A 26,165-nucleotide genomic window follows, 5' to 3' on the forward strand; every position below is an offset into this window, starting at 1 on the left:
GCTCAATACGTATAGACGAAAATTTTGATGGAAAAAAATCAGCGTATTGTTGGTAAAGTTAAATACTACTTTAATTTCACTTTTAATTCTATATTGTTAATGCTCCATATTTATTTATTTATTTATTTATTTAAAGAACACCAACAAAGTATACACCATATTTCAAGTACATATAACAGTAGAGTCTGAGTGTAACTTTAATTATAGGTGATAACTACATTAAACTTGACTAACAACATACATAAATAACATACAAGCAAGAACTTAAGATGGTGTTATACAATTAAATTAACTAGAACAAAAGATTAAAACAAGAGAAATCAAAGAAGTAATGAGAAATAATTTGTAAAAATTAGTGAAGTTGACGCCGCGTTGGCGCAGCGGTAACAGCCATGGATTGTACCTGTTGCGCTGGCGGTTGCGGTTTCGATCCCCGCACATGACAAAGATTTGTATTGGCCATACAGGTTTTTGCCGTGGTCTGGGTGTTTGTGCAGTCCTTGTGAGTCTCCCCACCGTGCCAAGGAGAGCATGTTAAGCCTTCGGTCTCGGTTGTTATCCTGATAGCGACCGTTACTCATAGTAGGCAATATATCCGCTAACCCGCATTGGAGCAGCGTGGTGGATTAAGCTCTGATCCTTCTCCTACATGATGAAAGAGGCCTATGCCCAGTAGTGGGATATTACATGCTGAAGCTATAAGCTATAGCTATAATTTGTAAAAATACTAAAAACTGATCACTTTGCTTATAAATTATTAATATTAAATACAATTTAATCATTATTTTAAATTTAAAATTTGTGTCGTTAAAAATATCTATGTCCAGATTTTTTGAAATAATGGTGTAGGATCTCGTCATCCTGCTTAAAGGTGCCTGATAACCCAAGTTAGAACAAGCTAAGGTACAATAAAATAGCATTCGTTTATTTATACGTAGACATCTAGTAGATACCGATAAGCAAACAGAACTAAGCAAAACAGGACAATCCAGTACACCATTAATTCGTTTATACAGAAACAGGTTGTCGAGCAAGCATCTTCGACTTTCGAGAGTGTTCATATTAAAGGGACTTAATCTATTGCGATAATACGGTATTTTATTAGCCAAGCCAAACTTAAAAGTAAGGTGCCACACAAAAAGTTTCTGAATGCGTTCCAATCTAGAAATATAAATATTGTAAAAAGAGTTTCAAACAACGCTATAGTATTCGAGACCACTGCGAACGAATGCGTTATATAAAGCTATAGTAATTTGGGGGTTGGTGAACTCGCTACTATTCCGCAGTATAAATCCCAGATTCTTGAAACCCATACTACGTATTCCTTTAATGTGATTATTAAATCAACAAATTTAATCAATATTAAGCAGTTAACAGTTCTAACACACAGAATAGACAGGAGGAGAACAATCGAACAAAGACAATTGACAAACCTTGTTTTCTAAAATACTTACTATATGGCGCCACAAGTATGATTATTTAACATTTGCATAATCAACAGTTCCAACCGTTCTCGAGTTTTGTGCTTAACTTATTTAGCGATTCATTTTTATTCATATAGATTATACATATGTTACAGATCACGATCGAAGTGAAAAATGCAAGGCCTTTTTTAATTATTTTAAACTGTCTTAATATACGAGCTATTCTAGCAACGCACTTTTACTTAACCTTCCAATACTGTTTTTCTTAGCCCTAAACGTCTATAAAATGATATATTACTACAAACTGCCACATACAACACTTTAGTTGTTTTATTAAATCGCATAATATGAAAACAAATTATTTTTCTCGTAGAATGTTTTTCATTGTAAATTATAGCCGTACTTACGCGCTCATGAAAGGTATCATGCGACGAGTCTATCAAAGTAGCTCATCTATTTAAACAAAGTCAAATAAAAAAAAAATTGGGATTTTTTTCTACGTGGAAGATGATCTACTACACCTACAGAACCCCCCAATTTAAGGAACAAAGTTAAGAGTCGAAAACTTGATAGTATAAACAATGATTTTTATAATTTATAGACAAACGGAGCGACAACACCGGGTGGCACACCGACTAATGGCGCGGCGGCCGCACAACAGCCACAATTCATGCAGCAACAGCAATGGTTCCCTCCAGCCGGGCAAGGCTATTATAATCCACCAGGTTAGAGACTTAGCAAATAATAAATTAATAATAATCTACAAAACAGACTTTCGAAATCGGTTTACAAAGATTGTGAAGAATCTGTCCAATTTTCTTTTTTTTTTGCACAAATTGATTTTGAAATAACATGAAATAATATTTATTTAAGATGTAATCACTACTTTCAATATTAAGATACAAAATTATAAATAAATAGAACAACAGCAAAAAAAAATGATAAGAATCAAAAATTATGTACTCAATAATTGTATTTGCTCGCAAATGAAAAAAAAAACGACTTCAATTACTTCGACAAGTAATACAACGTAGGTCGACGAAAAAATAGTCAAGTAAATACTGGTTATCAAAGATTACTCAAAAAGTTGTTATCAGATCTCGATGAAATTTAAATATGACCACATGATAAATATTATCTTTCGATTAAATTAAAAATCATCAAAATCGGTCCACCGAGTCAAAAGTTCTGAAGTAACATACAAAAAAAAATACAGTCGAATTGGGAACCTTGTCCTTTTTTGGAGTCTGTTAAAAAGAACTCAAAATTATTGCAATGATGTCAAAATGTAACGAATACAACAATAAAAGAGACGCCAAAACTGAAACACTGTTTAATTCTATTTTTATTTTATTTTTTTATTTGCTGTATAATTTCAATAACAATACAAAATAAAACAAAATAAACTTAATTTTTTTTCATGATTGTTTTTCATTATTGTTGATAGATAAAACATTTTTTGTATTTTATTTTTTTATCTATGCAGCGGGAGTAAGTCCTCGTGGCGTGGCGCCTCCATCTAACAATCAATCAAAGCAAGCTCTCAGTAACATGCTAAGACAGCGACTGCCATTTACGCAGATGTCGCAGATGCAGGTAAACTTACATTACAACTAGACTTGAAATCAAAATTTAATCTTTCTATACTGTCTAATCTAAAATCTAATCTATATTTTACAGCGAGAAGATTTTTTTTTTTTTTTTGTTTGCTAGCAACGAATAAACATATTAATAAGTCTTAAGTCTTTCGCCAGTATAATGCTGAGATATGGACATATTTTAATGGAAGAAAATGGAACGTTTAAAATCGTTTGAACCACATGGTCCAAACCGCGGGCAGAATCTAGTATATGTAAATCTGAAGTTAAAAATAAAACGAAACTAAAAATTAACAATATTGTGTTCATATTTTATCTAGAGTGGAGGCTACCCGGGTGCACCACATCCTCGAGGCCCTTATCCAAGGCAAGGTATGAGGCAAATGCAGCCCAATCAGATGGGACAAATGCAACCCAAGTAAGTTTACTTGATTTACTCACAAAAAAATTATGTTAGTATATCTATAACTGGCTGGCCCGACAAACGTCGTCCTGTCTTGTCAAAATCTAGAAAGCTTGAGTAATCGTTACGATTTATGACTTTAATTTTTCATTCTGTAAGAACCTTCTATAAAGTATTTCAAAACTTAAAGAAGAAATCAACTGATTTGATCTAGCCGTCCTCGAGCTATGCCCTTAGCAATATTTAGCTATTACTTTGAAATAGCCGTTAATTCGCAGTAGAGCAGCATGGTGGGTTAAGCTCCTAACCTTCTCCTACGTGGAAAAAAAGGCCTGCATCGTGAATCGTGATTCAAATATAACATTTTTTTTTCATTTTAGCCAAATGAATCCCATGGGAGCTATGGGTGGTATGGGCCCGATGGGCCAAATGGGCGGTGTCCAAATGGGCCCCGGACAAATGAGCGCTCAAATGGGCGGTGGGCAAATGGGTGCAAATCAAATGGGTGGTGGACAAATGGGAGGGGCGCAAATGGGTGGTGGACAAATGGGTAGCAGTCAAATGGGTGGCATGAGTGGTCAGATGTTTAGCGGACAGTATGGTGGTATGCAACAAAACTACGCTTATGGACAGCAAATGATGCAAGGAGGACAACAGCAAATGATGAACCAGGTAAATCATCTTCAAAAAATGTTTTTGAGTAAAAGTTTTCTTTTTTACATTCATCTTCGATTTATCTGTCAATTTAACTACTCTGCAAAAATAACAATCGACTATGAAAACAACAATATACAAGTATAACAGACTTCTCGGCAATTTATAGGGCATGGGTCAGAGTAACCAAATGGGGCAAATGGGTCAACCAGTTAATCCTATGGGGCAAGGAGTGAACTCAATAGGCCAAAACGTTGGCCAAATGAATCAAGGTGTAGGACAATCTGGGCAGATACCTCAAGGAATGGGTCAGATGGGTCAAGGGATGGGTCAGATGGGACAGGCTATGGGTCAAATGAGCCAGATGGGGCAAGGGGGTGGTATCGGTGGTATGAACAGCCAAAATGCACCAATGGGACCACAAGGTGGTAACGCTATGGGCGGTTTCCCTGGACAACAGACATTCCAACAGGTACATATTACCCAATTTTTTTTATTTAAAACATTTGGACGCAATATTGCACTTCATGGAATAAGTATTTCATTGACTATAAATTATTTCAGAATATGATGAGTGGAAGAGCAAGTCAAGAGGCGTATTTAGCACAACAGAGGCAAAATGCTAGACCACAATATATGCAGGTATTAATATCTATACTTTTATGTACTAAAAAATCGATTTCCAAACATTTTACGTTACCTGGATTGCGATTTTATTACAAACTACAAACTAAGTCAAAACAAACAATTTATGGTATTGATAATAATTAATTCCAATAAAAGTGACAGTAATCAAATCCTAACATATTGAATTAAGGAAGTTAGAAAGTTTTTTTTAAAATTCCAAAACAATAAACAATTGTATATTCATTTATACAGCAAGCACCAAATGTAACAATGGGAGGTATGGGCGGACCAGCGCCGCCCTACCCCCGCGCCCTACAGCCAGGCCAAGCCGGGCAGTACCCACAAATGGCGCAACAACGAATGCGTCAGCAAATGCTTGCCATGCAACAGCAGACACCACTCGTCCAACATTTGCAACGGCAACAATATCAACAACCCTATTAACATAATTACAACTAATGCTATGAGGGGTCGTCCATTAATCACATGTGACTTCAAAGGGGTCCGGCAAAAAAATTTACGAAATATCTCAAAAGGAAGGAGGGGGGAACTGTAATGAGATATCGTGTTCATTTATTTATTTTGCATTGAAAGCGAGATTTCTAAACTAAAAAAACAACAAACACCCTGCAAAGTTGATGTCTGTCTGGTGTGAAACAATGCTTAATTTTTACTGAAATAAAATATAATATTTTTTGGACGCTGATTAATGTAATTTCAATATACTTTAGACCACATATCACTAAGAAAGGGTAAGGAGTTAAAAAGTTGCTAAAAACATCGTGATTAATGAACGAACCCTAAGAATAATAAAGATCTAACTTTAATTTTATGTCTGACTATTGTAGTTATATTTTGACTCATCAGAGCACCTCTATGTACCGACAGATGTATGTAAGTAGTAGCCTGTGATTGTATACTAATAAAATCACAGTAGACTGAATTGCTATTAATACCGTAAATATTTTGAAATTGATCAATAAAAATCATTAATTAAACATTTTTATAGTTTCGAAATATGTGCATATTTGTGATTTTTATTACAATTTTTTTAAGTTATGATTAAATGTTTTGTTATAATTAGGGATAAAAGTTGATAATGAAAGTAAGTAGCGAGTATAGTATAATATATGTGGCATTCTTTTAAAACTTGTTTCAATATATAAAAATAATTCTTATTAAATTTAGTTAGGTGGTTTAGTTAGGCGGTCACCAACCCGCCTGCCCAGCGTGGTGACTATGGGCAAAACCGTGTGTTTTGCTCACGTTATTTTTGGCGTAAACTTGTGGAGGCCTATGTCCAGCAGTGGACTGTATAGACTGTAATGATGATGATGATGAATGATGAAATTTAGTTATTTATTTACATTCTAAAATCAATTACGAATCCGAAGTTAGTGTTAGTTAGTAAATTTTATTTATAACAAAATATAAAAAAAAATTGTCAGCTTGCGAATAATGCCACATATATTTTTAAATTATTTTAGTTAATTATGTGTACAAGTATGATCGAAATTAATTTCAAGTATGGATACAGAACTTATTAAGCGAGAGTATTTTATTTTGGAGTCGAAATTTTACTTATTTTTGTAACGTTTAAATAAATAGATACTTAGTAAGTGTAAGTGATATAGTGATATATTTATAATTAATATTAACAATTTTGTAATTGTTTTTGTTTATACAGATTAGAATAATTTTGTAAGTTAATGTAAATATTGAATGAAATGATTGTGTAGATAAAATTCTGCTATTTTATTTATTAGTTCCTAAACCGAATCCCTTCTAAACGGTATATACAATTAAAATAAAAATATAGCCTCCCCTTCTCTCCCCGTAGGTGTCATAGGTGGTGACTGGAAGACAAAGCCAGCCCTGCGGTCACCAACCCGCCTGCTCAGCGTAGTCACTATAAGCAAAACGCATGAGTTGACGCCGTTTTTGGCGCGAACTTGGAGGCCTATGTCCAGCGGTGAAATGCGATAGGCTGAAGTGAAAACGATTAACATTTTTTTTAGTAAACTAAACTGAATGAAAGAGACACGAACGACCCCCCGAAATATACCCGCATACCGAAACATACCCGCATGGGATAAAAACAAAAATTTTAAGCAGTATGTAACCAAAATTTTAAAAAACCAACACTTATCTGATATTGCAACGCCATAGTTAAAGCTGATAAAGAACAAATTCTGAATTTCATTTGCAATATCCGCTTTATACTAAATGCATATGGAGGTATAAAATTTCATTTTTTACAACTTTTGTCCGTCTGTCTGTCTGGTAGTTCCGACTAATGTCTGAAACGGCGGGACCCATTTTGACAAGCCATTCACTGGCAGATAGCTGGTGTACTAAGGAGTAACTTAGGGTACTTTTATTTTAGAAATATTTTTATTTCGTAACTCTGCGAGCTGAACAATATTTTTTTTTATTCTACGCGGAAGAAGTCGCGGTCACAGCTAGTCAAACAACTAAATAGAAAAATGATAATCAGTTCACTATATTTAAGTCATGGAATTATTATGTACTACGTACAACAGTACGTAATACATAATAATTATTTTTAAGATTTGAGTACCTATCTTACTGATCGTACTAGTCGTGGGTCGTAACGTCTTTTATGTGTAATCGGTTATACGTAGTTTCGTGGATACGCGTAACTAGTTTCGAAACTACTTATTTTTCGTAACTAGTTATTTTTGTATACAGTATCAGTACGGGACGGCGACGTTATATTACTTTTGTTTGTATTATGGTTATGAAGTAGTTAGTTAAAACTTGTAACATATACGAATGCCGTTACGTACGTTAATGTTGATGGATAGTATAATTAAATTAACTTCCCTTCATATTTTATTCAGGCTTACGACTGGCTGCAAAACATATTATTTAAATTACTTTTTGATTTTTGTATAGACATAATAATCGGTGCAGGCGTATTTAGAAGTTCTTTTGATTTTATGTACAGTTTTTAATTATTTTTCGAAATACATACATACATATAATTAAAAATACAACAAAAAACCCATACTATTTTAGTATATACTTCAACACGAGACAATAACATTAATCGTTAATAATTAATCACTCGTCAACTGTCTTAACTTAATGCTAAATAGTAAATTCGAAAATATTTAAAAAGAAACACGACCGAAATTAAAATTTCTTTAAAAAAACTGTGCGTATTAAAATAAACTTAAGCTCATAGTCAATTGCGTACAAAATCCCATGAGCATATTCGAAAACAAAGATGCATCTATAGTACTTATAGCCATCTCTTTTTATCCTACGCGTAAGCGTATCTGCGTATTGTAATGATTAATATTAGTAACCTGTTACGTTATTAGGCAAAACGCTTAAGCGCCGGTCGTGTGTCAAGTTTTTGATAAAACTGCGTACGCAAAAAAACCGCGTACGTAAAATAATCGTTACATTCGTATCGGCGAAACTACGTACATGGTTATTAGCTTCGTAACTAGTTTCTGAAACCGATTACGTTAAATAACGCCCACCGCTAGATCGTACTCTGAGATATCTGTTGACAAGTAGCTGTCAAAAGCCGAACGATAAACTGAAATTACAGACTTGGCTTCGGCCTTACTTTACCAGTCATCGAATCAGAAGAACAATAAAGTTACTTCAGACTTGGCTCCAGCCTTTTGATATATCAGAACGAAACTTACAAGTTCAGACTAGGCTGTATGGATTATAGTCCTTTGCCTTTCGCTATTGGGGATAAATTTTAAAACAACAACAACAACCGAACGATAAACAAAAATGAAAAATGTGTTTTGAGGTTATGTTTATATTTTTATCATGTTTGCATTTGTAAATATATAAAAGTAATATGTATAATATTGTGAAAATAAACGAGAATAGGCTTAAATTATATTTTAATATCATAAGAAAAATACACAATGTAGATCTTAGTAACATTCCTAAGGTAACTGTTGCTAATATACGCAAAGTTTTACGCCAAAAAGGTTTCGCTGTTCAGGATGGTTTTACATCTCTTACAACAAAGTGTACAATATGTACGGAGGAAAAGGTTGAACAGAAAAAAGCTGATAATAAATTTTATGTTAACAAAACTACAGGTGATAAATTTTTATTATTGTGTTTAACAGCTTATTATATTTCTGTTTCATATTTAATTGATAAAATGTACTTTATTGAATTTTCTTAGGCTATTTCATATGTCCTAAGTGTAATATTCACGGAGACTGGAGCATACTCGAAAGATTATTGAAGAAATCTAAAGTTGAAGGCAGTATTAAGGAATATATTAACGAATTACAGCAGAAGATAGAGAATTTTCAACAAAACTGGAAGAATATTTTAGAAAATACTACCTCAATTGTAGACTTAAGTGAAGTAGAGGTTTTGGATCTCTTTAGATTATTTGAATATCCAGTAAGTTAAAATTTAAAGTGATTATTGAAATACGCTTCAGCCTATAATATCCCACTACTGGGCATAGGCCTCTTTCCCCATGTAGGAAAAGGATCAGAGCTTAATCCACCACACTGCTCCAATGCGGGTTGGCGGATATATTCCCTACTATGAGTAACGATCGCTATCAGGTGTACATGATAACAACCGGGACCGATGGCTTAACGTGCTCTCCGAGGCACGGTGGGGAGACCCACAAAGACTGCACAAACATCCAGAAAACGGCAAACACCTGTATGGCCAATACAGACTGCGTATAACCAGATCAAACTGGTTTTGTGCCAGCAAAGCTAGTACCAACAGGTTTCGCATTTGCAATGTTTCCATTGATGCTTCAGTCCAATTGGTCAAAGCATGGTGACATAAATAACCTACAAGCTTTCTTCAATCTATTCGCTGTCTTACAATAAACGAATTTTCATTTAAATTCAGTCATCTTCAATGAATCCAATTCTTCTTCACTTTTATAATTAATGTAGATAGTTATAAAAAATTTTAGTACTATGAAGAATCAAAGAAAGTGTTATCAGATGTAAGAGTATCAAAGGACCACACAGTATTATATTTCCCTTTAAAAAACACTCTGGACAATGTAGTGGGTTACCATAAAGTACAAGCAGGAAGGGAGGATGAGACTGAAAGTTGTGGCCTGTATGCCGCTGGATTATTTCACTGTAGAGCCGCCAAAACCAGTCGTAATGATATGGGCATACTAGTGCCAAATATACAAGATGTTTTACACTTAGCTGCATCTAAAGTTCCAGGTAGTTAAAAAGTTATTTAGTATTTTTTTAGGGTAAATATTATTACATGCACAATTTCAATTGTTATGTACATCATATCTATATCATATTAGTATTAGTATTAGATAAAATTCATCACAATTGGCAAACCAAACAAATTTATTTTTTTATAAAAATTAATATACAATATTGTATTAGAATTTTACTAAAAATATGTACCATATTAAATATTTTCAGGTACACTTATTTGGCTCAATAATTGCAGCCTACCACCAATATTACTACCAACTCTAGAAAATTACCAGAAATTGTGTCTGTGGGGAGATTGGGATAACATGAGAAGTGTTGCTGAGAAGCTGGGTGAAGATAGATGTCGATTTGTTAGGTACTAATAAATAACAACTATCTTAGATTGTGTACTAAAATCCCCCAAAAGTACTTTAGTATTATATAAGTAAAAGTCATTATTAAGAGAGGTGTGTAATAGCAATAAGTCTCTTAAAAAGTCTTAACAAATTTATAGACTGTATAATAATAAGCATCCAATATGATCTTGAGATGCATCTTGAGTTTGAATCTATTAACTACTGCTAGATTAATATTTGTAATAATTGTACACAGTACTTGACATAACATCAGATATTACAACTTTTGTAAGAATGAAATAGTTTTACGTGTTTAAAAATGTATTTTTTTTTAGACCCACAGATGGCTTGGTAACAGCAACAGAAGCAGCAAAGGCTAATTTATCTTTGAAAACCTTGGTCTCAGAGGCGAAGCCCGCTGCCCATCGTTCCATCACTACTTTTGCTTCCTTAAGGGATGATGTATATGCTGAACTCACCAACATAGATAAGGTGATTAATTAAAATTATTTTAAATATTTTAATAATTGTAATTATATAAAATTAATTAAATTCGGATTAGTACCACTTGAGTTTGGTAGAAATTTTGAAAGAAAATTCGAATTGAAAGTAGGAAGAATTTACGAGAATTTTTTTAGTCCGCAATCCGCAGAAGATTAGAGAAGTGGATTAAGCACTATTCCTTCAAAGAACTGTTTGCTAATTGGGTGACCAATTTAGGCTGTAGAAAACTGTGTTTAGTGTACAGAGTGTAAAGATTTATTTTGTGATAACAGGCAGCAAAAACTCAGGCTAATCACCTGATATTGGGTATAAGTTGCTCCCTATAAACACGTGTAAAAATAAATGAACCGTAAATGCTTTCTTTGCTAATTGAAAAAGGGAAAACGGAGGGAACTAAGAATATTTAGGCCCGGTTTCGACCAAAGCGGAGAGGAGAGAAGACGAGAGGATATGTGTTTTGAATAACCAATCCGATTTCGTCGTTTTCACATCCCCTCGCCGCCTAGCTTTGGTAGAAATGGATCAAGCGGAGAGGAGAGGTCTCATTTTTAATGAGTAGATATCCCGCGCTCTCGCTCCCCGCTGTGTTTTCTCCTCGCATTAATTGGTTTCTTTAACCTCTAATTTCTCTTCCTAAAATAAATTAAAATATAACTTGTAATGATGTGACTTCCTTTCGTAGATAACACTTGACTGATTTTGAGCCCTATAATGAACTCCGCTCACATCTCCGCTACACACAGCTTACATCTCCATTCCGCTTTGGTGACAAAGCCAACCAGCTTTGTAACAAAGCCTACCAGCTTTGTAACAAATCTCTCTTCTCGGCTTTGGTGAAAACCGGCACTGAATTTTGGCTCTCACTCAACATTATTTATGTATGTTTTTTTCAACATCTGTACAATAAATAGCAAACTTAATTCTTACATTCTGTAAATCCTTAGTATTGCCCAGGTTAGTCACATGCTGGACAAGAGCAGTAACCGTTTCTTAATGCCTTTGTAAAATTTTAACGCCATTACATTTTTTTTTTGTGATTACTACAGTAAAATGTGTCACTAAACGTGTTATAATTATAATATAATTATTATGATGTCAATTATTAAGTTCAGACAAATCCAAAGCTTTGAACTAAATTTTCTCGAAATCGATGTTTATACTGCCTTTCATCTAAGAATTAAGAATTAATAAACGCTTCACACTCAACGGATCCCTCAGTAGGATTTTCTCCTGTGCTGGGTTTCCGGAAACACGCACAATACACAAACACAACGCCCAGACCACGACTAACAACTATATTGTCGATATAAAAGTCTTTCGATTGCGGGAATCGAACCCGCGACCGCCAGCGCAATAGCTAGTGCCGCTGCGCCAACGCGTCGTCAAAGTATGAAAGAGTAAGTAAATAGTCTAAACTAAGTATAAAAGTAATGGGGGAATCAGGTTCGCGGAGTGAAGTGGCGTCGCTTCCCCGGCCTGACGCGGCTGCTGGGCGGACACCGGCGGGGTGAGCTCACCGTGCTCACGGGGCCCACGGGCTGCGGGAAGACCACGCTCTGTGCGGAGATGTCGCTCGACCTCGCGCAGCAGGGGGTGAGTGTATGGACCGAGTGCAGGGGGAGGAGGTATCGAGAAAGAATAAAAGTACTCTGGGAGGGAGAGCGTAAAGAATATTAGGAACTGTACAGGTGAGGGTGAGTGTAAAGTTGGGGAAAGTGTATAAGTGGTGGAAAATTTTTATGGTAATGAAAAGTGTAGTAAAGTACAACGTGAGGGGAAATTCACAGGGGAGGAAAAGTGTCACGGTGAGGGTAAGAGTACAGGATGAGGAAAGTGTACGGAGTGAGGGGAAAAGTACAGAGTGATGGGAAGTGTAAAGATAAGGAAAAGTGTCCAGGTGGGGGAAAATATACAGGGTGAGAGGAATTGTAAAGAATGTGGGGTAGTGTAATGGTGTATGATAGGGAGAAGTGTAAAGTGGGCGAGACAAGTGCTAAGACAAAGTGCAAGAGATGAATGAACAGATTGAATGGAAAGCGTATTAGGTGAAATTTATGGTTCATTTATTTTAAAGCTTTTCTAAGACAACTTTAAGGACCACTTCAATATTAAAAATGGGGAAACCGCGTAGGTAATCTATTTCTTATATAATTTGTCTTCTGAAAGTGTTATTCGTTTTAATATATTTGTTAATTCTATTGTTAAGGTCACGACTTTATGGGGAAGTTTCGAAATTCGTAACTCTCGCCTAGCTCGCACGATGCTTCAGCAGTTCGCGGGTGTCCCGCTCGAGCAGAACCTTCAGGACTTCAGTAAATACGCTGACGACTTCCAAAAGTTACCTCTTTACTACCTCGCCTTCCACGGACAACAGCCAATTAAAGTTGTCATGGAGGTGAGGGTTTTTAGAAAATATTATTAGAAAATGTGTGATATAAAAATTTTATTTTAATTTCTTGAGTATTATTTGTTTGAAATATCTTTTATCAGTTTCATAATACATAAGTATTCATGTAAAAAAATTAAAGACAGTTTAAATTGTCACCAACATAACACTTGTGTTGGGATACCCATGACGAGATGAGAAAAAAAGTCATTTAAATCGTCGACAAAATCTTATAAATTGGCTAAATTAATACGCTTTTACTAATAACGTGACTTGGGCAATTGTTATTTTGAAACTCCCGATATATCAGCGACGCTACAGACGCTGTAGTAACGGTTGACTCTAAGTTGATAGAGGCCGTGAATGCTTTAAAAGGTTGTATAGCCGCGTCACGTGTCGGTAGGCGGTGGAGCACGCGCGCTACATGCACGACCTGGCGCACGTGGTGGTGGACAACGTGCAGTTCATGCTGGGGCTGGGCGACGAGCGCGAGGGCGACCGCTACCAGCGCCAGGACGCCGTCATCGCCGCCTTCCGCACCTTCGCCACGGCGCGCCACACGCACGTCACGCTCGTCATGCATCCAAGGAAGGTATGCAGGCAACACGTGACTAAACTAACCATATTGCACCAAGTTTGTTTTCAGGACCGACCGGAAATTCGGTTTCGGCCAAAATATCTAGTTTCGATCTTATTATCAGTTTCGACCGAAATTTCGAAACTCATTTATAGAAGACTGCATATTTATTATCTACGACGTTGCATAAGGTTTCGAAGGACTACCGTATTAATATATTTTAAATGTACAGCACAAAATGTTTGATATTGTTTCTATTTATTTCGCTGACTTTGTGTGCATATTGAATTTTTATCTTGTTCCAACTTTTTCAGTTGATTTTGTATTAGTTGTTCTTCAAGCAGGCGGGTTTTTTGTTTTTTTTAAATTATTTCTTAATTTTTTGCTTGACTCTTCTTAGTCGTTGGCGGTAAGAGATCCGTATCAATAGTTTTGCTTGGCGTTAAAAGCTCAAATACCCTTTTGCGTGTTAATATGGCTGCTGCTGTTTGTGGAGTTTGACTACACTTTGACCGTAAAATTTTCGCACGCTATTGTCGTAAGTGATAAACTTTTCATCACTTGTTATCAATCTATTCACTAAAGTTTCACTTTCATTACGTTTCGACGGCTTGCACGTGACAAAATTAACCACGCTGCACTAATGAGATTCTTAAAATCTGCTCGAGCCTTCCTCTACATTCCACTTTTATTGAGGCAAGGTACAGCAGGAAAATAATACTGCTCTCAAGTAGTTTTGTGTTCCTGTGGTGAGTGAGGCGGCCAGAGCTCCTGGAAAGGTTCTGTGGTAGAATTAGCAAAGCGCTTGCGACGCTTCTGGTGTTGCCTGATGGGCCCTACGCTTGTTTGCCGACCTAGTCGTATAAAAAAAGCTCGATTCTATGAAGTATGTTTTAATTTCCTGTAGGTCCCTTTTACTGTACAGTTTCCTTCCTTAAATAAACTTTTTTTATATATATGTGAGAATGCTATGTGGTTACGGCATCAAAGAATATAGCCACCCCCTCTCTTTCCGTGGGTGTCGTAAGAGGCGACTAAGGTATAACACAGTTCCACTACTACCTTGGAACTTAAAAAGCCGACCGATGCCGGGATAACCATCCAACTGTTGGCTTTGAAATACACAGGCCAAACACGGGCAGCAGCGTCTTCGATGCGACAAAGCCAGCCCTGCGGTCACCAACCCGCCTGCCCAGCGTGGTGACTATGGACAAAACACATGAGTTCACGGCATTTTTGGCGTGAACTTGTGGAGGCCTATGTCTAGTAGTGGACTGCGAAAGGCTATTGTGATGATAATGATGATGATATGTGAGAACAAAAAAACGGCAAAGTAAACTACAAAGTTTATTAATTTCAGGAACGTGAAAGTGAAGATCTGTCAACTAGCTCCATTTTTGGTAGTGCCAAAGCATCGCAAGAAGCTGATAACGTTCTTATAATTCAAGTAATGCACTTTATAAAGTCTTCTCGTCTGTTTTCTTACAATATTTTATTACTGATTAATATGCCCTTTTCTAGGATAAAAGATTAACTTCAGTTCGTGGAAAAAAATACTTGCAAGTTGCTAAAAACAGATACAGTGGAGATCTCGGCATCGTTCCATTAGATTTTGATAAAGACTCGCTCAGCTATCAGCCGAAAAAGAAACCAAAAAATAAAGATGAACCAGAAAAACTCTTAGATCAGTGTTTTGAAGAATATTCCTTGGAAGAACGCAATTACGATAACTTTGGTAATACAAATGGCAAAGCAAAGAATCAGAAAAACAAAAATAAGCATAATGAAGCAGACACATTTCTTAGTGATATTTTAAATTTAAATAGAACGAGATAACTTTTAATGAATTTCATAGTGAAGGACTAACTAAAAGTGTTATTAAAAATATGTAATCTTGGGAAATAGAACCAAAATGCCCTAAGAACCATTTTTATTATGCTGCTGATACAAAAAACGGATTTTAAGATTATGTACTGCTGTATAAAACACCTCTACTATAAAACTTCAATAGTTTAATCTAGCTTGGAGTCCGTTTTCTCACTATGGACGCACAGTTGATGCCACATGGCATTCTGATACCTCACTAAAAATGGAAGAATAATATACCGATGAATTTTGGTACATCGGAACAACTGGCACAGCCGCAGCTCGCCGCCTAAACAACACTTAGAAACTTTTGGTATTAGTCTACATTTAATCCTGAGAAATTTTGGTTGATATCAAATAAAAATTCTGCCAACGCAAAATACATTTATTTTATTTGATTACACGTTTCAAAGTTGAGATATTCATTAAATGTACTTTAATAATACTTTTAATAAATAAATTATTTAAACAGCTATTTTAGTTTTTTCATCATAAAGTAACACCTATTACCAAATTAACATGTAATTTTATACAATATAACAAAACCACAATCACCATTTAAATAATAACAATAGCAATATAAAGTAATAGCTTCAGTTTATTACTTTTTTAATGGACAAAGATTAAAACTGCAATTAGATGCAAAATAAAGTCAACAGCATGAGATTTTAATTACATTTCAGGAGTACATCTTCCAACACTTCCAAAAATATAAACAGAATTTTTGTATTATTGCAATAATTAAATTTAGTGAAACTATTCTAATAATTACAAAAATACAAAAAACATAATTAAATAAATTCAATGATTTTTTATTTTGAATAAAATACAAATGTACATACTCCTATATGGATAAATGATTCTTAAATAAAGTTTAACTATATTAAAACTGAGTTTCCACTTTAAGTGACCTGCATATTATAGACAACAATAACAAAAAAAAAATCAAATTCTCTTTTGAAATAATTAGTTTTATGACATAAAACTTAGTAGTTACATAAACCATATCATGATAAAACCATATGTTTTTATACATATTATTGAGAATATGTGTTGTTAGGTTATATTATCTAAAGTAATCAGTAATTACTTCTATCATTCCATTTGCAAATTATAAAATAGGCCAAAAAAATAATGCATCAATAAGATTAGAAAACTGATGATATAAAAATATACATATTAAGAATAATGAAACGCAATATTAATTGCAAAAGCAATCATCAATTAATATCAGCACAGCTCTTATCTATTTCAAACAGAACAACTGGTTATTAATTTAATGACCTATAAAACATATTTTGAAATGAATGCTTCAATGTGTCTAAAGATACCATCCTCACTTGTAACAGCATGTTATCTCTTTGTTTGTTCAAATGTTTGCTATATTATATTAATTACTTATTAAAATGGCTATGAAGGGCATCAACTAGTGATGTATCATTCGTTCTTTCTTGTCTCCTTTTGCACTTAGGGCAAGGTAAGGTTTCATTGAGACACTTGGAATGAAACACACTAGAACATTCATTGCATCGATATGTTGTACTAGTTTCAAATGGATACAATATTTTAGAATCTCTACAAACTTCACATATAAAACCCTTTTGGCTACAAAGCCAACAATCAAGTACATGAGATTTTGCAAATTGAACTACTTTTTCTAGCTGTAAAGCTAGAGAGCTATTTGGTATTTGTGCTAAATCAGATATTGTGTATGTATGAATATGATCATATAAGTACTCCCGTGGCCAAACACGCTTCTGGAGTTCCTCAATTACTGGTTCACGACATGTAAATATATATGCCCGCAAGAAATTTAACTGAATCCTCAGTTCTTGTAACTGAGCCATATCTGAAACTCCACAGTAAATTTTAGGATTAAGTTTTTTCATATCAATCCATGGATGATGTTGGAATTCTAATAAAAATGTGGCAGACTTCTTTGACACAGGATATCTCTTGAAATCCCAATTGTGAATCACTCGAGAAGGTATAATAAACACATTAGGGTCCATACAGTTTGAACAGTAATATTCTCCAGTGTAGCCACAAACTTTAGCTTTAGAAACTGTGCTCCCTAATAAATCCTGGCAACTTTTGCATTGATAATTTTGGTAATCAAGTCCTTTTTCTCTTGACAATGTTCCCAATTGTTTTATCATTTTCTGTAACTCCTGGGGAGTGAAAGAACCTGTTGTAGAACTTGGTATTACTTCAAAATCCAGTCCTTGCAATGTTGGATCATCTGGTGATACTGTTTCTGGCTTTACTTCACAAAACTTATCATCTTCAGGTGTTAATTTTAGCTCTTTATGTATATCTTTCATAATGTCTCTCAAATTAGGAGTGTTGGAGGCTGCTTCATTAAAAGGATTTGAGTTATCGATGAGTGATGATAGGCTCTTTATTTCTGGTGTTTTTATCAAACTACTTCCATGTGATGAATTCGAATTGATTGATGAATTTAGATCATCATGGCTATCATTTGACCAACCTTTACCACTTAAAGAGTTACCAGTAACAATAGCATCAGTTGGTATTATAAAATCACTTGAATCTGCTGATGATGAATATATTTGACCTGAATCTACTGGTTCTTGAGCTATTGCAGGTTGGTCTACTATTGGTAATGACTGCGAAGCTGACTCTATATTTGTTTGTGAATCTTTTTCTTTTTCCACTTTATTTTTAGTTTCAACATTTTTATCTTTGTTGTGTATGTCATTTGCATCTTTAGAAAGTATAAACTTCAGAGCTTCATCTTCGCTTAAAGATAACATTCTACCCAATCCTGTAATACTAGTAGCATGCGTTGGAGTTGTTGCTAGTTTTGGTTTTACTTCATCTGTAAGAGTACTGGCTACATCTAATCCGGCAGTTATTGGAGCTACTCTCATAGTCGGCACCCAAATGCCTGCTTGCATCAAAACTTGTTCGGGCCAGTTATTTAGTAAACTAGAATTTATAGGTAAGTTAAATTGGACACATGTTTCCAAGCCCTGTACTAACTTTTGGGCCACTTCCAATATTTCTGTATCACACACAAATGCAGTTCTGTTATAGAAAGGTTTCACTGCTGATATATTCTTTAGTAATGTAGACATATAGGACGACAATAAACATTCATTTAGTGCGATTCGAAGCCAGGCTCGACATTGTCCTATCTCTGTGTTAATTTGGGGTAAAGATGAAATCTGATCAATGTTTTGCCTATGAGATAGTACAAGTATCAGTGGCCAAAAGCTTGATTGTGGACGGTAGTCAGGGTCACCAGATATAACATTTTTTGCTTTTCTTAACACGTTCACGGACAGTATCACCTCAGTGGTTGATTGTGTTATGACACTACAAAATTTCATACTTTGCCTAGAGGCGTTGTGTCATTTCGAAAAAGTAAAAAATGATATGATGTGACAGTACAGATATAGGCGTATACGTCGTAAGGCGTTCTGTCACATTGTGCTATGTATTTTACTGTGCCCTGTGACACTACGCCTTTAGGCGGTACTGTTGTGCTATGATAAATAAATAAAAAAAACGGTAAATTAGTTTAAAATTTATTATGAAATTAACGTTAAATCACAGAGAGTTACTTATGTCATCAGACTTATTTATATTATAACAAATAACAAAAATATTTTCATATATCTTCTAAATAATCAACAGAATTTTTAATATAACAAAATTATAATCAGTCTTCTACTTTAAAATTATTAGTAATAAACGAAAATTTAATTTTTATTAACCCAAGCTTTTATGATAATTTTCGAAACAGCCTGGGCACAATGGTGGTTTATTTGGACAGCCTTTGCAACGGTAGCTTGTTTCTTTTCTTATATTTTGTTTTGAGCATTCTTTGCATTTCAAAAAGGCAAATTTTTTTGATGTACTTGGACGTGCTAACATTTGTTCTGGCCAATGCCCACTGTCGGTATTTTCAATTGTAGAAACATTCTCTGGATGAGAATGAGGAGGTCCAAATCGCCTGCTGTCATTTATTGTAGTGTTTCTACAAATGTCTTTCCCCGTTGAATTTTTGTTAAGTTCAATCATATCCTTGATTAGTTCATCCCGATATTTTATGTAACTGTATGCGGTGGAGTTTCCTTTCTTATATTTTTTAAAAAGGAAGAACGCGTTCCACACAGCTATATCTAGAAGGTGAAAAAATACCTTTTTATACCATCGTATTGTTTTACGAGGACACGAGTAGTATGCGACCATCTGATCTGAATGGTCGATACCAGACATGAATCTATTATACACTTCAACTTCAGCAGGTTTAAATCTTTTCTTGCCAAATCTGTTGCTTACTTCTACTATTGATGGGTGTATTTTAGTTGTGATCATTAGGACTGGACGTTTGTCCTTCCACTTGGAAACATATACTCTATTCTTACACGCCCAAACATGCTCACCCCTTTTCAGTTTCTTTTTGACTATATGTGTAGGCGTGCCCTTACGATTTGCACGCAAAGTGCCGGTGCTATGAGTTTTGAAATCTAGCAATTTCTGAGTCAAGTTAATTGAGTTATAGAAGTTATCCATAAAGAGATGGTGACCACGAAGCGAATATGGACGCATCAACCTTAACACAAGTTTTTCTGTTTTGGTTACATTTGAGTCCTGTGCTTCTTCCTTACCCGAGTACATTCTGATATTGAGCACATAACCGTCGTGTGTAGTAAGTTCGTAAAATTTAATACCATAGCGAGCTTTTTTAGATTTTATATACTGTCGAAAAAGTAGGCGGCCACGAAATAGAAGAAGGGACTCATCTAGAGACAATTCTTCACCAGCATTATAAAGTTTTCGAAAATTTAATGTTAACATGTCAATAAATTTCACAATCTTTTTTTCACCTTTTTCACCCAATTCCGATGTACACAGACAGCGCAAAATTTGCTCATATCTTCGTCCTGACATTACGTAACTAAATATTGGATGAAAATATAGCGGATCAGCTTGTGAAAAGACACGTCTTTGCTCTGGACATTTTATGTGGCCTTTGAGAAGGCTGAGACCCAAAAAATGCAACATTTCTTCACAAGTGGTTTCACGGTAAACTGTTTTTCGGCTGTGTCTGCTATGTGGTCGATTAGTGCAACAAAGAGCATTTCCATATTTGTTAGTGTATTGCACTAGATATTCTATAAATTCTTTAGGAAACACAAGTTTGAAAAAATCAATAGATTTGTCCATGTTATCAACATTCACCGTTATACCAGATGCCGAGCTGTTAAAATCAAAATTAGGTATGTCCATAAGTGTATTAGACCAAGATTCATTTATAGCAGGAGTAGCTGGTCTTCTAGGGGTAAGATTTATTGAATTTGGCTCACCAGAGGTACTTTGGGATACAGCTGGACACTCTGCATCGTCTCTAGCCCCATCAGTTAACAACGAAACAGACGTTTGTATCTGATTTACAGACTCATCAAATGACTGGATATTATCAATATTTTCAAGATGTCCCTCGGATTGAGAACTTGATTTGTTATCTTCATTATCATCTGCATCACTAGGTACCGATGACAAAGAGTTATCAAAACGCAAAACCGAATTTTTCCTGTCTACCTGTCTGCTTTGTGAAGCACGAATTGTCTCTTCAGAACTCGTTGATTCGGCGTCAGATGGTTCATAATCTTGATCAGAACCAAATGTCCCATCGTCAACATAAGGGTCTTGACTAGATTCAGGCGAAGAAACATTGTCGAACAAGGCTTGAAGCTTTTTTTGACGCTCTTCGTATGAATCTTTAGACGACATCTATAAAAATATTAGTTCGATTTCAATATGATGTAATCGTGTTTAAAACATAAATGTTCACTAAAATCGTATTGTTTACACAAGGAGAAACCCATAAGTTATTTATTTTTATAAATAAATTAATGTAACATGTAAAATAAACACTTACTTACCTTTTAGAAATCGCTTTACGCGCCAAAACGTGTTCTAACACGCGCGCGCGTTGCCCGCCGAACACTACTCAACGAAATGTATGAAATAACGACGTCCACGGGCGTAGTGTGCGTGACCAAACCATCCATGTGTGCGTAAGGCATACTTTTGCAAAGTGATTTTTTTAAAGTCACGATATGACAGTAAAATGACAAAATTCTCTCTACTGTGACACTACAGAATGCCCTACCTTGTGTCACTATAGAAAATAGAACGCCGTGAGGCGTACTGATCGTATACCAGTAAAAAGTCTGACGTCGACAGGCGTACTGTCGTATTAATTTTTGTAGTGACAACGTCGATAGGCGTTCTGTCCGTGAACGTGTTAAGAATGTATCTTTTAACCCATGAAGAAAAACAGCTTCCAAAGCCATACATAAAGTATTTGTCGAGTCCGTAGAGCCAAGAACGCTATGAAAGTTCTCCTCGAATTGACTGGTGTATTGGATGTCCTTTACACACTCCGATAAATTATTTATAAGAGATTCCTTGAGAATTGTATCACGACTGCGAATTGCTAAGCTTGAAGTAACATTTTTAAAAAACGACATTTTTAATAATTTATTTTATTTTAGAAGGGAAAAATAGACCTAAAATTTATTGATAACTCCGCAGTAAAACTGATTATTTATTGTGATAATACATTAATAAACAACATTAGTAATGTCAATATCAACTGATTAGGGAAGGGCACCAAATATCGATATATCGTAATTTTTTCAAAAAAATATCGATAAATATCGGCGATATTTTTAATTTCAAAATATCGATAATCGATATTTATTTTTGAATATCGAAGTCGATATTTTTTTTTAATTATATTATATTTTAAATGAATTATGTATTCTACTTTTATTTCAACATATGGTCCGTTTTATCTGTAAATGAATAACTGTAACAGCGCGCGTGAGTTTGCGAGTTTTGGTATTAGTACCTACCCCACCCCAGGCTGCAAAATAATGATATTTGTAATAAAAAAAAATACTGATTGATAGATTTTGAATAGCTCCATTCAACTACGTTATCCTTTTAAATTGCTCACCTCAAATTATATAATTAAAATTCAATTTTTTTTTAAAAAATCATATATTTTCAAACTTCTATATCTTTTGATGTATACAATATTTTAAATTGCTCAACGTGTTAAAAAACTGCTCAAGTTGCATTTATAGTTGCTCAAGTACAGTTTGGAACAGCTCCACTTTCCTTAATTTTTAAATAAATAAAAATAGTTTGAACAAATTTAATGTTTATATCATAAGACAGGTGAACGCTGCGCGTGCGCATAGACAATGATGCGAAGCAAAACAATTGCGGATATTCGTAATAAAAAAAAATACTAATCGATAGATTTTTAATAGCTCAATTCAACTATGTTATCCCTTTAAATTGCTCACCTTAAACTATTTAATTAAAAATCAAAAAAGTCGTTGAAAAATATTTTTTTACCAATATTTTCAAACTCCTATATCTTTTGATGTATACAGCATTTAAAATTGCTCAAAGTGTAAAAGAACGCGTATGTATGCGTATGCGCAGCGCTCACCTGTCTTATGATATAAACATTAAATTTGTTCAAACTATTTTTATTTATTTAAAAATTAAGGAAAGTGGAGCTGTTCCAAACTGTACTTGAGCAACTATAAATGCAACTTGAGCAGTTCTTTAACACTTTGAGCAATTTAAAATATTGTATACATCAAATGATAATTATAGGAGTTTGAAAATATTTGATTTTATTAAAAAAAATTGATTTTTAATTATATAATTTGAGGTGAGCAATTTAAAAGGACAACGTAGTTGAATTGAGCTATTCAAAATCTATCTATTAGTATTTTTTTATTACAAGTATCATTATTTTGCAGGCTGGGGTGGGGTAGGTGGTATTAGTACTGTCTCTATCCCTCTGTAGTTTGTGAACGCAACCAAAAAACATGTCTATGGGTAGTTTCTTTAAGGGGCCTACTCAAAGCACTGCCTGCAGGGCCCTGCTTGCAGTGCCACTGCCGATCGTATTGTATGTATGCATGCAGGGCCGATATTTTAATTGTTCACCCTGTCGCAGGGCCGCAGTGTCGTTCTGCCAGCCCGACACACGATCTCCCCACTCCGTAAACTGCAATCAGGGACATGTGTAGCTCGGTCGGGCCGATTTAGACCACCATTTTGTTTACGTCGGTACATTGCGACGTTTGTCTACTCTATTTGACCTGGGGTTTGTCTTGTCAGTGGTTGTCATTTAGCAATTAATCAGTTAGTTGGTGGTTAGTTGGTTTGGTTTTATTATATTATTTGTTTGGCTCTGTTTTCTTCAAGAAAAATGAGCCAGCGAGAAAAAGACGTGTGGAGGGACGTAATCTAATTGTATAGGGATTTGCCATGTCTTTGGAAAACTAACCACGATCATTATCATAACAAAGATATGCGGTCGCAGGCTATGTGACTTTTACATGAAAAATATAAAACTTTTTTACACCAGTGCTTCCTTTTTTTCTTTTGAACGCTACAAGTACTAAATACAGTCAAACCCAATGCTATTTTTTGGTGTTTGAATAATGTAGGAGCCATTTATAAAAACTGACGAATTTAGGCAAGGACAAAGAGAACACAAGTGAACACGACAACGTATGCCGCGTAAATGATTTGCAGTGCTTTGTGGAGCAACATCCTCTGCGGCAGTAACTGCAAGCAGGCCCTGCAGGCAGTGCTTTGAGTAGGCCCCTTAAAGGGGCCTACTCAAAGCACTGCCTGCAGGGCCCTGCTTGCAGTGCCACTGCCGATCGTATTGTATGTATGCATGCAGGGCCGATATTTTAATTGTTCACCCTGTCGCAGGGCCGCAGTGTCGTTCTGCCAGCCCGACACACGATCTCCCCACTCCGTAAACTGCAATCAGGGACATGTGTAGCTCGGTCGGGCCGATTTAGACCACCATTTTGTATACGTCTGTACATTCCGACGTTTGTCTACTCTATTTGATCTGTGGTTTTTCTTACATAGTTACTGTGGAGAGGTCATTGATCTAAATTTCAAGTCTTCATAACTGGCCCAGTAGCAAGGAACCTTAAAGTAACAATTAATCTTTCTCTTGCGCTTACAGTATCTCTCATCAAAATACTTTTTTTTTTCAATTAGTGGTGTCACCATTTGCAATAAATCTTAAAAGACTGATTCATCTATTCTAAGATAGTTCTTATAGTCATGAGGTTCTAATTCTTTCAATAAATTGGCGTGACTCAATGTCTTACGCAGTAGTAACCATTTTTTACACCAGTGCTTCCTTTTTTTCTTTTGAACGCTACAAGTAGTCAATACAGTCAAACCCAATGCTATTTTTTGGTGTTTGAATAATGTAGGAGCCATTTATAAAAACTGACGAATTTAGACAAGGACAAAGAGAACACAAGTGAACACGACAACGTATGCCGCGTAAATGATTTGCAGTGCTTTGTGGAGCAACATCCTCTGCGGCAGTAGCTGCAAGCAGGCCCTGCAGGCAGTGCTTTGAGTAGGCCCCTTTAGACTTAATTTAAGTGTGATCAAATACCAGTGTGAATCTAATGCTAATCTATGGTGTAACGTGTGCGTACATGTTTATTAAGCTGGACCGATTTTGACGGGACTTTCACTAGCAGATAGCTGGTGTAATAAGGTGTAACTTAGGCTGCTTTTATTTTAGATTTTTTTTTATAACTGCGAACTGAGCAATAACTTTTTTGTTAAATTCCACTCGGACGAAGTCGCGGGCACAGCAGTTAGTAATAATATGTAATTCATATATACAATAATATATATATTTGTCATTGTTATCATAATACTTAAGTCTTCATTGTAATAATATGTAATAAAATTAATATACTTGCCAAATATGTATTAATTTTCAATTCGTAATAAAAATATCGATATATCGAAATATCGATATTTTCTATTCAGTATATATCAATACTTTTTAAAAATATCGATACGATATATATCGATATATTTTTTTCATTTGCCCATCCCTACAACTGATTACTGTATAAAAAAACTCGGACTAAGAATAAACTAGTTGTGTTCATGAAATCTGTGGTGTAAAAGAAAGGAGCAACATCTTGATATAACAGAAACTGTCAGTTCAAAGTCATTAAATAGGAGACGCCACTGTAGCACGAGGGTAATTTTCAAATAAAACGCCAAAAATTAAAGAATAAGGAGAGGTAAATGGATACATAGATGGAAATACTTTCGCTTTTACAATTTTTGTCACAATTGTCACTTTACATTCACTTGCAAAAGCTGTATAAATCAATAATTTATTAACTTTCAAAGTTATTTCACAGTAACTTTTTAGATTATATATTATCACTTTTTAGATTATATATACCAATTTTGAACTATAATTTAACATTTATTTATTTATTAGCGGACAATTTTTCAGCTGACTCGTCATATAACATTGCGTTCTTTTCTTCTACACTCCATAATGAAATCGAATGAAAATTTGAAGTAGCATTCCTTTGTATTATAATTGCTGTAAGAGACAATAGAGTTGAGGTCAAATTATGGAATCGATTTTGAAATTTGAACTATCGATATTTGAGGCATAGCCACTAATTTGTTTCGCCA

The 26,165-nt window shown here is 34.9% G+C and overlaps 3 protein-coding genes and 1 long non-coding RNA gene across 4 annotated transcripts in view; 3 read left to right on the forward strand and 1 right to left on the reverse strand.

The window, feature by feature from the left end:
• LOC123663727 (mediator of RNA polymerase II transcription subunit 12-like) overlaps nucleotides 1-5,327 on the forward strand; it is a 46,095-nt gene extending 40,768 nt beyond the window's left edge. The window contains exons 41-47 of the mRNA XM_045598396.1: nucleotides 2,026-2,149; nucleotides 2,911-3,020; nucleotides 3,343-3,440; nucleotides 3,806-4,097; nucleotides 4,249-4,551; nucleotides 4,644-4,721; nucleotides 4,959-5,327. Of these exons, the coding sequence (XP_045454352.1) occupies nucleotides 2,026-2,149; nucleotides 2,911-3,020; nucleotides 3,343-3,440; nucleotides 3,806-4,097; nucleotides 4,249-4,551; nucleotides 4,644-4,721; nucleotides 4,959-5,150 (1,197 nt within the window). The 3' untranslated portion in view covers nucleotides 5,151-5,327. The remainder of the gene's footprint in view (nucleotides 1-2,025; nucleotides 2,150-2,910; nucleotides 3,021-3,342; nucleotides 3,441-3,805; nucleotides 4,098-4,248; nucleotides 4,552-4,643; nucleotides 4,722-4,958) is intronic.
• An 89-nt stretch (nucleotides 5,328-5,416) lies between these two features.
• Nucleotides 5,417-6,451, forward strand: LOC123663737. The gene is made up of 2 exons (XR_006744697.1): nucleotides 5,417-5,893; nucleotides 6,062-6,451. It is a non-coding gene; the product is annotated as an uncharacterized LOC123663737 (long non-coding RNA).
• Nucleotides 6,452-8,556: 2,105 nt separating this feature from the next.
• On the forward strand, nucleotides 8,557-16,077 carry LOC123663745 (mitochondrial DNA helicase). Its single transcript, XM_045598413.1, has 10 exons — nucleotides 8,557-8,806; nucleotides 8,896-9,122; nucleotides 9,661-9,925; nucleotides 10,142-10,289; nucleotides 10,605-10,761; nucleotides 12,217-12,366; nucleotides 12,980-13,168; nucleotides 13,563-13,751; nucleotides 15,097-15,183; nucleotides 15,258-16,077. The coding sequence occupies exons 1-10, from the start codon at nucleotides 8,557-8,559 to the stop codon at nucleotides 15,570-15,572; spliced, it is 1,977 nt and encodes a 658-aa protein (XP_045454369.1). The 3' UTR covers nucleotides 15,573-16,077.
• A 475-nt stretch (nucleotides 16,078-16,552) lies between these two features.
• LOC123663756 (run domain Beclin-1-interacting and cysteine-rich domain-containing protein-like) lies at nucleotides 16,553-22,225 on the reverse strand. Its single transcript, XM_045598422.1, has 2 exons — nucleotides 21,890-22,225; nucleotides 16,553-18,898 (listed from the first exon to the last, which is right to left on the reverse strand). Exons 1-2 carry the CDS (start codon nucleotides 22,109-22,111, stop codon nucleotides 16,997-16,999), a joined length of 2,124 nt encoding a protein of 707 aa, XP_045454378.1. The 5' UTR covers nucleotides 22,112-22,225; the 3' UTR covers nucleotides 16,553-16,996.
• Nucleotides 22,226-26,165: the final 3,940 nt, after the last annotated feature.

The sequence above is a fragment of the Melitaea cinxia genome, chromosome 2, assembly GCF_905220565.1.
Source record: "Melitaea cinxia chromosome 2, ilMelCinx1.1, whole genome shotgun sequence".
Taxonomy (NCBI): Eukaryota; Metazoa; Arthropoda; class Insecta; order Lepidoptera; family Nymphalidae; genus Melitaea; species Melitaea cinxia.